The sequence below is a fragment of the Pipra filicauda genome, unplaced genomic scaffold, assembly GCF_003945595.2.
Source record: "Pipra filicauda isolate LSUMZ 115617 unplaced genomic scaffold, ASM394559v2 scaffold157_size4220110_pilon, whole genome shotgun sequence".
Lineage (NCBI taxonomy): Eukaryota > Metazoa > Chordata > Aves > Passeriformes > Pipridae > Pipra > Pipra filicauda.
Window position 1 is genome coordinate 100,556 of NW_024104073.1, and position 15,733 is coordinate 116,288.

At 35.4% G+C, this 15,733-nt stretch overlaps 1 protein-coding gene across 4 annotated transcripts in view; it reads right to left on the reverse strand.

Annotated features, from left to right (window-relative positions):
• Positions 1-15,733, reverse strand: part of BCKDHB (branched chain keto acid dehydrogenase E1 subunit beta) — a 117,397-nt gene that overhangs the window by 63,229 nt on the left and 38,435 nt on the right. The window contains exon 9 of one of the 4 annotated variants that reach the window (XM_027734993.2): positions 12,234-12,712. The exons of the other annotated variants lie outside the window; for them this stretch is intronic. Within the exon in view, the coding sequence (XP_027590794.2) occupies positions 12,668-12,712 (45 nt within the window). The 3' untranslated portion in view covers positions 12,234-12,667. Of the gene's footprint in view, positions 1-12,233; positions 12,713-15,733 lie in introns of those variants that run through there. 4 annotated transcript variants of the gene reach the window in all.

Consider the following 15,733-nt stretch of genomic DNA (forward strand, 5'->3'; position numbering starts at 1 on the left):
ACTAGGTAGAGCATCCGAAGAAGCAATGAAGAGACAATAATAAAAGAGTTATGCCCTTTAGATCCAACACAACACTGTCAGGGTATGGCTGAGATGATCAACAGAGAGATTTATAAGTTTCCTGCAAAGTCAAGACCCAAGAACAGATTTCCAATGTGTTAGGTACCATAAAAATACAGAGCAGCAGCTTGCAATTTAAATAGCTGAGACTGTAAAAAGAGAAAAGAGGTATAACACACAGCAGGGTGCATCTCAATACAGCTTGGGATGCTTCAGTTTTAATAGAAGAGTGTTAAAGCAGATTAAAAGGATTGATATTCTATCAAGTAGTGACTAACCCTCTAATGCCTTTCAGTAAACTTAGTCTTGTAAAACAATACTGCTACAAACCCTCTCATAATACCTTTGTAACACCATTTTATGTACCCTAAAACAGTTAATTGCTAAAAAAGCAGCAGCTGCTAACAACGGTCATAGAATGTAGGGACAATGGAGTAAAGTTATGTTTTGTGCAGATGGATTCTCCTGCTTAACCTAAAAATAAACTAAGGAACACAAATTAGAGTATTCATAAATTAATTTGCCTCTTCAGTTTTTCCATACTCATGTTTAGAACTAACACTTATTTTAGGTCTTAGAAGTTATAAGTCTATTAGTAAGTTAAAATTTAGGATTATTTAGCCCTTTGGCCTTTCAGAAATTATGTGCATAGTGCTTATTAAAAGTCACAGGTTGTGAAAATTTCATCTCTCACTCAAATTCCTGGAATAATCAGGCTGTAATAGTACATCTCCTCTTCACTATAACAATTCTTTATTAAAAATAAAATAAAATCCAAGCTTTTAAGTTTGAGTGTTTGTTGAGGTTCCTCCAAGCTAATCTTTTAAGGAAAAACTGCAGTCTTCTAAAATCAAAAAGGCAGGGAAAACACCCACTTTCCATAAGATCATAGAATCATAGAATCAGCCAGATTGGACAGGACCTCTGAGATCATCAAGTCCAACCCTTGATCCAACACCGCCGTGGTTAGTAGACCATGACACTAAGGCATCTACCTCAGGACTATCAAAGTACCTAAACCCCTGAGACACTAAGAGCATCTAGCTAGCTTTATCACCCATCCTCATAACCACCTAGCTCAGCACCCTCACTCTTTCAGGTGCTCTGATTCTCATGTAGAGTCACATGGAAAAGTCAGACAGCAAAGACGAGTCATAAAACTTTAAGAGGATGAACAGTGCCTCAGGTAAATTCCTAATTTATTCTTTTATTCTTGAAAAACAGATGGGATCTTGGCCAGTTCTTAAAGAGCTCCCACAGATAATTCAGTTATTTGTAAGATTCGCAAATCTTCTGAACACCTCTCCAGTTATTTTGGAGGATCTAAGAATGGGACAACTAATTCACTGCCATACTCACACCCCATTATACACATAAAAACACTGTCTGGAACAAATTTTAGCATTATTCACCAGAAGCAAAACACTGTGTTGCCAGATAGGACCCACATAATAGGCCTCCTCAGAATAATTTTATTGAGGCTAACTATAGGTTTAGAGAAGTTGAAAAAAACTAACAACTGTTCTTAAAAGAAACAAAATCGCATCAGGTCACCAGGAAAATAAGTAAAACAGCCTGAAATTTTATTGCTGAACACAACAATACTTTTATTTTCTCCTATTGAATTACTCAGTAGCTTCTAACACAATTCAAATAACTATGTAAGACAAAAAGTAGAGTCACCCAGCAAAAATCCTGCCTTGATCTGAAAAGAAAGATTAAAATGAAAGTGATGTTTCTTAAAGCTGTAGATGAATAAAAAGACTGTGAAATGAATGTAAGAACTTGAGGGCGGGACAGAAGAAAAACATGAATGCTGAAAAATGAGAAGTGCAGGAATGTCAATGAAGAAAAGAACAACAAGAAAAAAGAAAAGGCCATGGCAGGAGGGATGCCAAGTTTTTGAAAGAAAATACCTAGATTCTAGAAGATATGAAAAAAGGAACTGAGAAAAGTGCTGGTAATACCAATTGTGGCATACTCCTTGTCTGTTTTTCACTCTGGTTTATATTGGGCATTCTAGCATGACCAGGACAGCAGTGAGACTTTGTTCAGGCCATGACAGTTCACTATTAGCCTGATCTGTGCAATTTGCTCTTTATCCCTATACAGTGCCTTCAAAGACTCTCATCTATTTCTGCCCCATTCTAAGACTTAGGATCCCTGAGAGTCTTCCAAACCACAAATATAATTGTTTACTTTTCCCTTTCAGGAGGAAAAACACCAAAACTAACCATGCACAATGCTCGAAGATTCCCTTCTAAGACATAAAGCCTCCTCAGGCTACTATATTGAACTGATCTGACCAAACTTTCAACAGAAAAAGATTGAATATCAAGTTGTAAGACTAGTATAAATAGTATCTGAACTCTAATAAAACATCATCTATCTGTAGGCTAATCATGCCAGCCAGAACATCTGATAACACAACTAATCAAGTGTAACATTTCAGAACTGGGTAACAGGGTTTGGGTTTTTTTAAAACCACAAACAGAAATAGAGAAATTCTGTCCTAATCCTTACCAAGATGTTGGCATGGCATGAAAATAGATGTTTAAAAAGAATGTTCTAAATGGTCAAACTTTCACAGATACAGTTTATCTAAAATAATGTACTCAGTACTAACTCAGTGTCCTCCAGTTGCCACACGTTCACAAAACGTTTTAGACACAGAAGAAGGGAACATCAGGAAGTTTCTAGCCACCAGTAAACACCTGTGAAGATGTCTTTTAAGTGTGTGGTGGGGAAAGAACCACTTTGTTGACAGATTTCATGTCAGCAACTGTCTTTTTCAAGTAACACCACAAGAATCATATTGAGGAAGACCAGAGCATATATGCTAAATCTGAAAGCTTGTGCATTTTCTAATCTGAAAAACCATTTTGAAAATTTACACTAGACTTCTAAAAAAAATTCACCCAAACTCCCAAAGAAGCAGGAGCTTCAGCACCTCTGAATCCAGCATCTGCTTCATTCCAGTTTCCTGAACTTACTTCCAATTTTGATAGCAAAAATACAGCTTCACAGACAGCTGAATCGTTTTCACTGCAGCTGTTGAACCCGCTTATGCCTAGGACTTATTGGACTTAGAATCTGAATTACTAAAACTATGGGAAAGCAAGAGGCAATACAGTGGAAAGATCTGAGCAAAATAATCACTAAATAATTTAAGAAAAATATGAAGAAGACCAGGATGGTCAGGGAGACGTCTGAAAATGAGAGCTGTGCCATCTCTGACCCCTTAAAAAACAAACTTTAGTAGGTATCTAATAGATGTGATAACTATTTGAAGGATACAGATTGTTTACAGAATTTTGTGCCAAGTACCTTGCAAGCTTATGCCTTAAAAATTACTGTATCCCTTGTTTATGTTCTTAATATATTTTTTCTGTATTACTTACAACTTAATTTTTCTAAAGCAACAACCAATTCTTCTCACTCATTCACTGTTATATTTTGTCCTACTCTCCCTCTATCTCTTGTGCCCTCTTCATCAAAACCATCTAAGCAATCCTTGTGTCATTTCTTCAACAATCTTCAATTTTTTCTACATTACACACTCTCTGTATTTGACCTATTTCAACCTATGGAAGAATGAATAGTCATTTACAAGGTATATATTAATTTTCAGCCTGTCAGCCAAGAAAATGAGGGTTTGTGACCTGACCTAATTTTTCTGTCCATTTGTCAGTGTCCCAATAGTCATTTTGCAGCAAGACTTAAAGTATTGAGTTCCTTCAAGCTTGGTAAAAATCAGCCTCTCTGAGGGACATTAGTACTCCTACTTAGTAAACTAACAAAAGACAATCTGCACTTAACACTATCTTTCCCACAGCTCTTTCAGCAACCAGTATGCATCAATAAATTCTCTTTTTTGTTTAGCCAGCCATTTCAGAGAAGAGTTGAGCATCCTAATATAGATAAATGGAGAATATGGAATGGTGGAAGGCAGGAACATGAATCCATATAAAACTAAGCTTTACTACTCACACAGTAATTATTTTTCATTTTTTATCACAATGTTGTTATCCAAAGTAAAGCAATCAATTAATTTCTATCCCTTCATAGCATTGCATGGGAAGAGAAGAGATGGTAAGGCCAAATCCAAAATCCATGGAACATATATCTGAGAGTTCTGTTCGGGTTTTTTTTCCAGACCTTCATTTAATGGAACATTCCTACTATGCTGTTGGGATTTTTAAATCATTAACACAGCATCCTCAGTAATTTGCCTGTAACTTCTTAATTTCAGTTTCCACAAAAATACCGTCAAACATGAGAAATAATTATTTTCTATTTAAGTAGTAACCCTGTTGTTTCTGCAACAATTAGTTTGATCTTTTTGATGTGTGTCTCTCAATCCAGTAATTTTGATATAACTTCTTTTTCCCCAGAAGAGTTACTACAGGTACAATCCTTGGAATAAAGGTAAAACACTACCTCTTGATATCAACTGATTAAGATTACATGATGACTCAGTCTATATAAATTTGCAGTTGCTACTATTCCTGTTTTCTGGACTAATTGTATGTGACAAGAAGTCTGAAACTCTATGATGTAAACAGAGGTTGATATTCAGCAATCTTTCCTTTGTTGTAAATTTGACTTTTATAATCTATGACTTTATTTTCTGACAAATGCCACTATTACAATCTTCCAGCATGTTCCATCGAAGTCTTCCATAGCCAAGATAAAACTAATAAAAAGATTAAATTACACTAAAATAAGAACCTCTTCCAATGCTCAAAGACATTAAAAAGGTCAATCATATGCCTTTTAGTTCTACATTATTCGATCAAATTCATTCTCCAATTATCCATTTCCATTAATTTTAACAGCCTTTGTGCAAAAGTGACACGCTTCTTAGAGCTATAGTAAGACAATGACATTTGCTGGGTTAGCACAGGACAATAAAGCATTAATATACATAAAAACTGTCACAAAATACATGCATTTGTCACTGATGTCAATAGAAAACTCTTCAAACACCAAATCAAGCCTCAGATTTGAGACAGATATTTTTTGACACACAAGAACTACATTTCATTGCTACATTGAACTCTTAAACACATCATCATTGAACTCTTAAACACACATTAGCCCAAAAATCACTAATTATAGCAGTTTCAAAATGTACACAAAAGAAAGTCTATCTATAGACCAAGAAATACACTTTATTTTTAAATAGCCTCTCCTGATGAGCTGAAAAACTGTGAAAGTAAGCTGCGAAAAAAACAGCCTGCTTCCATTAACTGATATAGATTTTTTTTATTGTACTGATCACCATAGCATCAAAATGAGTCAGCACTGTGAGCAATAAGAGTTTATAAATATTCCTTATCTATTTAGTGTATACTCCTAAAAGAATTAACTATCTGGCTTCTTCTGTTCAACATGATACACAGACATTTGCATTTCTCACTTAGATTAGCAGCTTAAAAGACATGCTGAACCCTTTACATGCTTATCAACAAGACAGCAGTCATCTTCATCCATGACAGAATAAATACGCAAAGCCTGTAATTCATTCACTGCAGAGTTCTGAATATTGCTGAATAGTCTTTGTTCCCTTATTTCTGCTTATTTCATACTGTTAACATATCTGAGACACAGTGTTTACTCTAAACACTTTGAAATGTGATAGTCCTAGACTATGTGTCACATGAATATTTTTCTCCCAAATCACTAAGGCAGTTATGATGCAGCAGATAGGATGCAGACAGAAAATCACAAAGTCGGCATAAGAACCATACAAGGCACAAATGAGCCCTTCTTGTCTGAAGCTTTGATTTCCTAATGTAATGCTTTTGAATAACACTCATTCCAAGTCAGGAATTAATTCTACACCACTGAGTTCATTAAAATGCCTGTAGAGATCTCCTCAGTTACATCCTCTACATAAGCAAGGAACAGAGAGGAAAGACGTTAAACACAGATCCATGGAAATACCAAGGAGCTTTGTACATCTCAGAGCATGACAATGGAAGAAGCATAACCAAACTTGTCAATGGAGCAAAACTATATTTGACCAGAGTGTCACTTCATTTTTGGACAGCAATAACTAGCAGAGCTGTAGATCTGTTACAGATCTCTAAAAAATTTGGTTTGCTAGTGGAAAGGCCAGAGGGAAGACCAATTACCCAGCACCGTAAGTAGTAAACAAAATGTGGTTGTTTACTAGTTCTCTCCATTTTCCTACTCTGAGCAACATTTGCTTACAGAAAACCACCCCATCTTACAGAAGCTCTACAGCTTACTGCTCCATAACAAATTCTGTGTTCTCTGATACTCTTTGCAAAAAGCTATTCAGGAGCAGGTTTATCACAGTTTCTAGATTTCTCAGGTAAAATTTTATTGAGTGGAATGTATTCATTTTAGAGAGAGACTGTTGCTTAGCTTTTGTTGTCACTTATTTTCCTCAAAGGGGAATTGGTTAAGCACATACTAAATGGTTGGCACGCAGAATTCAGAAAATTGCAAAATGGGACTAAGGGGCTGTATTGTCATGCCTTGAAGAAAATTAGACAAAATATCTAAGGCTTTAAAATTTACTGGAAGCCCAAACAAATCAATGTATTTACATTAGACAACACCAGAAAAAGGAGAGATTAATACAAGTTTTATAGATGGCAAGACCATGCCACAAAGAAATTGAGTAATTTGACAAATATCTTAAGTAGCACGTGATAGAAGGAACTGTAAAGCACTGACTAATGCAAATCACAATCTCTTCCTTTATACTTTCACATTTCTAATTATGTTTACTTATAAAAGCATTGGGCCTCTAAATTATGTAATTTTAGATTGCTCAAAGTCTCCTATTTATTTAAAGACGATCATTTCTGTATTATCAGTAAATATTTTATTTCTTTAGAAGTTTGCCAGTGTATACAGCTCAATATTTTGAGAACACATGGAGAAAGCTTAAAACTTCATCACATCAGCAATTTCCTCAGTACTTTGTCAAATCCAGCTGTACAATCATGTTGGTTCTGACATTACTTTAGATGATAATGAAATTAATACTAAATTAATAAAGAATACAGGAGGGAGGGAGAATATGAGTCTTCTGCTTCACAGCGACCTTTATAATGATCTTTTCCCAATACTGAAAAAAAAAAGGTATTTTATTATAGACTACTACAGGTCAGAAAACTAGTTAACACTATGTTGCTTTAGGCAAAAAAGGTTACAATCTTATTAAATATTTAACAACTATTGAAGTCACTGAGAAAAAAAAATATATATCTAAATTTATCTTCTGTATTGGGCAAATTCCACTGTGCTACTAAGTCATTTCTGAAATAAGCAAAGGTCCATATATTAGCTTTTAAATCACTCCAAGTAATTGCCCCTAGAAAACCTCTACATTTTGCAACATTTCACCAGTGCAAGTAAGTGTAATTAGGTCTAACAACCAATATCTTTCACAGGCTTAACTTCAAAATAGATATATCAATCATGATGGTACTTAAAAACCTAAATGACGTAGATGATCCTTTAAATCCAGATGCATACATACCCAGTAACATATGCATTAACTACTCCAAATACATTTTGATTGTCCAGTAGAAAACACAATTTACAAATGACTATGTAGACTGATTCACAGAATCACAGAATCTGCTGAGTTGGAAGGGACCCACAAGGATCAAGTCCAACTCCTTTGAAAGATTTATTTTCTTTCACAGGAAAATAAAACTATATTAAAATAAACTGCTGACATAGTTTTTAAGATCTAAAAATCATATTTTCCTCTAGTCAATCCACTATTTAAAACACCATTAAGCTCTTAGCCAAAAAAAAATGACAGCATCAAGAGATTTCTTTAACATGAACAAAAAAACATAGCTGGTAATCAGAAATTAATTGTTTCCACAGGCTTTTTAAAGTACAACATTTGTTGCCATCATACTGCAAATACTTCAACACAAACAAGTGGAAAACAAAAATCACATTACTGTGCTTAATAATCCAAATTTACTTTTTTCTTCTCAACGCTAACTCCATTTTCCCTGTAAGGAGAAGCAGACAGAAAACACACACATTCTAAATTTAATAAAGAAACTGAAATTTCTAAAAGAAAGCTTTCAAAACTTTGAAAAAATAATAAATCAACTTTTGCCTTTAGTGCTAAAATAGTGTACCAGTTTAATGTCAAATGATCAATAGATGCCATATACTCTTTAAATACAAAATAGATTCCCCTTTTGCAATAGAGCCTTCTAAGCCCTTCCTCCTTAAGAAATTTGTAGCCTTAAATCGCAGCACTGTTTTGAACATCTAAGTCTAGGTAGCGTGTCAGTAAAAGCATCAGAAGTGCCAAATATGATAATGTAGTATAGATTAATACTTAGTGGTAAGGTTTGACCACATGTCAAAAGAGTGGTTTTATAGTTTTGTCATATGCAGAACAAACTAAATTCATGAAACTGGCAATATGGGGTTTTTTAGCTGGATGGAGAAATCAAAATGCACACCTACAACACAAGCATTATACTGTAACCAAGTGATTTTAAATTACCACTTACTGTTTTTCTCACCCGGAAAGTTTGATTAGCATTCTCTGTAAACAATTGCAAGTCTTAAGCTACAAGACACAAACCAAAGTACAGTTCCAACTTACAGCACACTGCACTGCTGATCCAAGTAATGCGACTACCGTTCAAACAGAATATTGCTCAGGCAAGTGGACAAATATTTCACACATGTATCAAATGGGAAAAAAGAATGAATTGCTTGATCTTAAAATTATATCATGGTAAGCATTTCTAATACTGTCAGCTTCTTCAAAAAATTTAGGTTGAATGAACAATTCCCCTCACACCACATTATTTTAAAAAATGCTTAAGATTATTCTAATGTTTAGCATGGTTATTTTAGATTGTTTCAGATTAAGACCTTTCCATACTTTATTAACTTAATTTCTGGCTGCTTTTCTTATACATCATTTTTCATTTCGAGAAGAAAAAACAGTTTGAACTAATTCCCCCTAAAGACTTTTTATAATTTTATAAATAAAAATCTTACCTATTTTTAAATAAAATAAACTAGCAAAACAATTATATATCAATATGGTAAAGTTCTTAACGTGTGTCAGAGACAACAAAAATTGCATAACAAGAAGATATAATACATATAACAAGAAAATTGCTGTTTTCTATCATAATGAGTCAAGAAAGTAATTAGACATTCAGGATTTTATGCATTAATTCAGCTCACCAAATTTGCAGGGGGATCAGTCAAACAGGCTAAAGAATTTCAAGAGATTTGGGGGATTTTAGGAATAGTCCATAGTAGATTGCCAGAAGAAGTTACTATAGAATATACTGAGTTTATTTAGAAGAAACCCTTCAACTGTAGTGAGCATTGTTGCATGGTAGACCAAAAATTAAAGCAGCCTGTAAGTATGGACTCTTGAGCACAAAACAAAGATAAGAGGGATGGTAAATGGTTTATCTAGTCCCACATTAGTAGCATCAGAGAAGACAAGAGCATAATGAAAACTAAGTCTAATCAATGTATCTATCACGTCAGCGTTTAAGATGTCATCCTACCAGGTATAGTTCTAAGACCTTTGGAAAACATCTTAATGAAAAAAAAATTTTACCATAAAAAAATCTAACAATGTTTCCACTTGGAAATCTCTGCAGTCAATATAGTCTATGCTTGTATTACAAGCATTTCAGATTGCCTTCACGGAAAGCTCACTGTGAATAGAAAAATACTTACAAGAAGCCAAATACAATGCATTCTGCTATTAATAAATATATATGCTGTTAGACAATAATTCACTAAAAAGCAGGTTAAATATTGGCATCACAAATTTCAACACTATCTTTAAAATCATTGCAGAAATACTTAAAACTACATTCCCATGAGGTAAAGGTTAATAAAGCACAAATAATAAGAATCTACAGCATCCAAATTCTAAAAAAAAAAAAGTAAACAAAAACAAACAAACAAACAAAACAGTTTAAAAGAGCAGCTGGCTCAACTAAGTGATAATAGCAGGATAAATAGCTACAGGGCAATACTGTAGGGAAGCAATAATTATCTCTATGGAATAATGATTCATATATGATTACCATCACGGAGCTTCATCTCAACTACCATTAGCATTCAATCAGCATCAGTTGCAAAAAAAAAAAAAAAAAAAAAAAAAAAAAAAAATTGGAGCTACATTTAACTATAGACTATGTACCACTACTCATTTACTTGCACAAGTGCCTTTAGATTTGAAGCTTGTAATATGGAATGTGAGCAAAAAGGAAATGAAGAATTCATGGATGGTATCATCAGCACTATACTCAATGTTAACAGAAACTATACACAAATGCCTTTTCTCTATTCAAGGTTTTCTATAATCAGATTCTTTCTCAAGTATCACTTATGAATACATATGTAAAAAGACTGAAAACTACTTTTATATTGGGAGGGAGAAAGGAGAAAACAGAACTGTATATACACGAACACCTCAGCACTGAAGTACTTTCCTGAAACAAGATGCATAGGAACAAAAAACAAGGGTTCCATTCAAAGTTTTCTTGCAATATAGATGAGTAAAGATATGAATAATTAGTTTCTAAAATGGTTATGTATATATTCTCATAACTTTAAAAATGACTGCTTGCAAGCATGGCTCCAGTGTTCTGCTTCTGGAAGCCAACGAACAGTCCACAGCACACTCTAGCAACCTGAAACTACAAGACCAAAAGACACAAGTTTCTTATGGAAACAGTGACAAACTGTCATCATGTAAGCAGTACAACTTTAATCATATTTTATAGGTACAAGATCCGTTCAGTAAGAAATCCAAGGAGCAACATGTAAAATGGCAAAAGTTCAAGAACAGATAGCCAAGAAACATAAATCTGATCCCAGGATACCTGTGCTACAACTATACAGTTTGATGCCTGGTGAGTGCATTCAATGCGTAAAAAAACCACATCAGGCCTGCTGATCTTGATTTTCCTTTATTCACAGTCCAAATAGATGAAGTAAACTTAAAGGAATGGGAACAACAAGCTGGTAGACCAATAGGTCTGCTAGGACATGCTGGCTCTTAAGTATATGACACCAATGATCTACTATTGAAAATTATTCAATTGCTGATGATGTCTGACTAAAATGCCACTTGTGCATTAAGGAGAATGCTCTAATACATGCTGTAAAAATGGCTCCCATCAAAAAGCCTTGATGGAAAACAGACTCAGAGTTTGCCCCTGATCTGCTCCCCAGTGCTGTTCCCTCTGTGGAACTCTGCTTTCTCTTTTGCTCAGATTTGCTCTTCCAATGAGCAGCAGATGGTTTTGCAGCTTGACAAGAATTTGTGCTGACCTCAATGGGGAGGTCTGCAGAACCCTGCCTAAAGAAGAGCAAAGCAACACCAAGTCCCTAGAACTACATACACCCCTTCCCCTGTCTGTAATAGTGTCCTAAAGAAGCAACTTCAGAATTACTATCCTTAACAATGTCAATCCATAAACTACACTCCTGCAAAGGCACCGCTATTTCTCCGCAAAATTCCAAGCTATCCAGGCTCACAGTAATCCACAAGCCCTTAATGTTGCAGTTCAGATTACAGTGTTTTTATTACTAAGTTATGAAGGAATAATTTTCCACATTTCTTTGCACTACAGCAGCAACAGTTCAGAGGAGGTTAAGATGACTAATTAGGTAATAAAACCAAATTTTTATCATTATGTGTGGCAAATACTTGTCTTTTAAATAATACAAAAGCATAGAAATGTGCATTCGCAAATTTTCAACTGCAAAAGTAAAAATGGCAGATGGATACTAATCAGTTTAAAGTTTAAATAACACGCTTGGCTCGATTCAGGGTGAAAAAAAAAAACAGTAACTTGCAGAATCCCTTTAGAATACTTAATCCTGAGCTAGATTTCCCACTTCCAGCAACACAAGCATATTTTTCAATATAAAAACCACAACTACAGAATTTTACCCCGAATGTGACCAGTGAAGCACTGGGAAGTGTGCCACTGGCTTTTTAATCAATACCACATCATCCAACAGTTCATACACAGAAAAATCCACACAGCCTAATCTATTTAAAGCTTCCAAGCTAATCTGTTAAGTGTACAGAAGAGAATAAAACCTTGTTCGAAAACTTTATTTCTGAAAGGGAGAAAAAGTATCTTTAAACAGTTTCAGACGTTATAAAGAAAAAAATTTTATAGATATTATCTATACATCTCATGTTTCATTTTCTTGAGCAGCACCCTTCATGGTAGCTTAGTCTTTCAATAATAACACAGCTAATCAATTATGTAGTGTGAAAATGTCTGGATTAGGAACTGACATCTTTCCTGCACTAAATGCAGATGTCTGCACGCACAAGCAACAGCTGGCAGTCAGCACTGTATAGTCAAGGCAGAGGTTTCATTATCAGCAGGGTATGTTGAGAAACACATTAATTTCATGTGTTCCTGTTTACAGGTGAAGGTATAACAGAGAGAAATCTCTCTTGATCCCAGTCCACTCATACATGAATAAAACACACAGATGTAGGATGTTGATGTTAGAATAAGCACAAGGAATGCATTCTCTCCCTCAGGAAAAAAAAAAAAATCAACTCCATGGACAGCTAACTCCTCTCTCTTTGAATCATAACCACTGCATCACTCCAGCCCTAGGGAAAAAAGCAAGAGCTTTAGTCAAAAATCAGTGAAGATTGTCAAAATAAACGAGACCTACCAAATTTTTCACTGGCCCATGAAATGACATCATGCTCTGAAAATGTATATATAGACAAGAGGCTCAGTAATCTAAGAACTGTTGCATGTCCTAAGGAAGCACCAAAGGCAGCACATACTCAACAAGCTTGTGTCACTTTCTGACACATAACACAACTTTTTATGTTGATCTATACAGCTACATATTTGGAGTTGATGCTTTCAATCCTCTAGGGGTAAAGCACAAGAAATTGCATCATGTCTCATTCAGAAGCAATACACCAGAGCTCTGAGCATATACAACCTGTAGAATCTACTCCATTTTTCTTGCAACAGACTTTAGAAAGATTACAGATCAGCATGTGTTTTAATGTATAAAAATATATATAAAACACACACACAGATTCTTTCTTTTTATCCAAGCAAAGAGATTTCAGATATGTTTTTTAAACAGGTCAACCACTCACGTCAGCAGTAGATGTCATCTATGAGCTATACAATGAGGGTACAAGTTATCTCACCTAACTTTACATTACACTCAGTCAGGGCTTCCTTTTTTTTTTTTTTTTTTTTAAGATCAAACTTGTAAACCATGACATTTCCAGAGGCCAATTTATCTCATCCAAAACCAGACTGCTGAAACAGCTGGGAAGAATGACCCTCAGGAGATATCCATTCTCTAGAACAGCTCTATGAGCTACTGTAACTAACTCAAACTTTATTACTCATCCTTAGACATTTGAAGATTGACAAAAGAAAAATCTAGCCCCTGTTTGCACATTCACCAATCTCAGGAATTGTACCAAAAAGAAAGTTACAATTATTCCTGGGATCCATTCAAAGCCCATAGTAGTCTGCTCCAGGCAGGTGCAACCTCATCTCCTTATGCAGAAGACAAATGCTAAGCCATTTCAAAACTGAATATAATCTCAAAATCTTAAAAATGCAAATAAAATATCAGTTAAGTTAGGTAGCAATTTTATCTATATTCACTATATTTATTCTTTATGTTTATCTATGTTTCACTCAGAGCTATATATTCATAAACATGCTCATAGGAGCAATGCAAAGTCAAAGCAGATGCTTAACTTGATGAGAAGAGGCCTCTGGTGGCAGTTGTGAAGTACAGTTCATAGTTCTAGGAAATATGGATTTTATAGAAAAAGCTACAGAAAACAGATTAAGCAGTTAGGTTTGTCATGAAAATTCTGACATATGACTCCTCACCTCCAAGGCACTAACAATTTCAACCTACCCTTCTGCACGTCTACAGCAGATGTCAAATTAGTCTTAAAGCTGCATATATTTCCAGCTAAGACTAAAATAACAGCCTTTACTGATCATAAAGGACAACCCCTCTCAGCAGTAAAACAGAGAGACGTGTTTTTATAGCAAAACCCAAAGTCCTGCTCTCCAACACCACACAGACTCCCATCAGCCAAGGACCATGCATCCCACACCAGCAGAAGAGCAATAAGGTTGCAGTGTAACACATGCACCATCCTTTTCCTCTGCATCCAACACAACAAAGAGACATTGGACGTATTTCAAATACAGACATACAAGATAAAACAAAAATGTTTATGGAGGCTGATGTAAGTAATAGCCTGAGGCAAAGGGCAGCCTGTAACAGGTTATAATTTGCCTATAGGTTGGGCTGGAGTAAAAGCAATTCCATTTTCATTTAAGAGCCCGCAAAGAGAACATAAGCAGACCAACGGACAGCTGAGGACTTCCTCTGGCACAGCCAACTTTTCAACTGCTCTCTTGGCCCCTGACACTGGCATCTCAGGAAGGGAATAACAAATCCCATCACACAAACTGACCCTTGTAAGCCACTGTCAACTGCAAGAGCTGACACAAGCAATTCCTCTTGGGATGAGGCAACAACAAGCACCTAGAACTGTAGTTTCCAACCTTCTGTTTACATTGGCAATTACCTTAAAAGTTGTCCAGAATGCAAATTAAGTTAAAAAGTTTTCAGTGTTGCATAATGTAACCAACTAATGCACAAATGCAAACCACTAATTATTTTCAGCTGAGCAAAACAGACAAGATCTACAGAAGAAGAGAATTTAACATTTCTCCCATCGGACTGACCAGTCTGCAGCCAAACTAACATAAGAGCAATGCTAAAAACATTTACTATTTGGTATTCATTATAATAAACAGCTGAACTGCCTAGCCAATGTGTACTGTACTTTTCTTGAAACAACCCTCTTAATGGTAAACAGATTTAAAGCCACAGGTCCATCTGTTCCATCTTTTAAAGGGATAGAGCACCTCTCCCACGAGGATAGACTAAGAGAACTGGGATTGTTCAAGTCTGAGAAAGAGAAGGCTTCGGGGTGACCAAATTGTGGCCTTTCAGTACCTAAAGGGAGTGTACAAGAAAGATGGAGAGAGACTTTTTACAAGGGCATGTACTGATAGGACAAGGGGGAATGGCTTCACGCTGAAAGAGAGTAGATTTAGATTAGATAACAGAAAAAAATCTTTACTGTGAGAGTGGTGAGTCACTGGAAGAGGTTGCACAGAGATGTTGTGGATGTCCCATCCCTGGAAGTGTTCAAAGCCATGCTGGATGGGGCTCTGAGCAACCTGGTCTAGCGAAAGGTGTCCCTGTCCACGGCAGAGGGGTTGAAACTACATATCTTTAAAGTCCATTCTGACCCAAACCACTCTATGACTCTGTGATCTTTTTACTTACGCTACAGTTACCTTAAAAGATGTCTAGAATGGAACAGGAGCTGAAAATCTTCATGAAGCATCTATTTTTAAAGAACATATTTGCAAAATATTGTACAGTTAAAGCTCTGTACTTCCTATGCACAGCTCCATTTTTTCCTGACAGCATTTCAGTGCAGTTTTAACCAAACAAAACAGACTTAACTGCTAATTCAAAGAGATGCTTTGTTTTCAAAGAATGACAACTCAAATCTTTAAAGAAGGAAAAAAAAAAGCTAAAAAAATTGAAT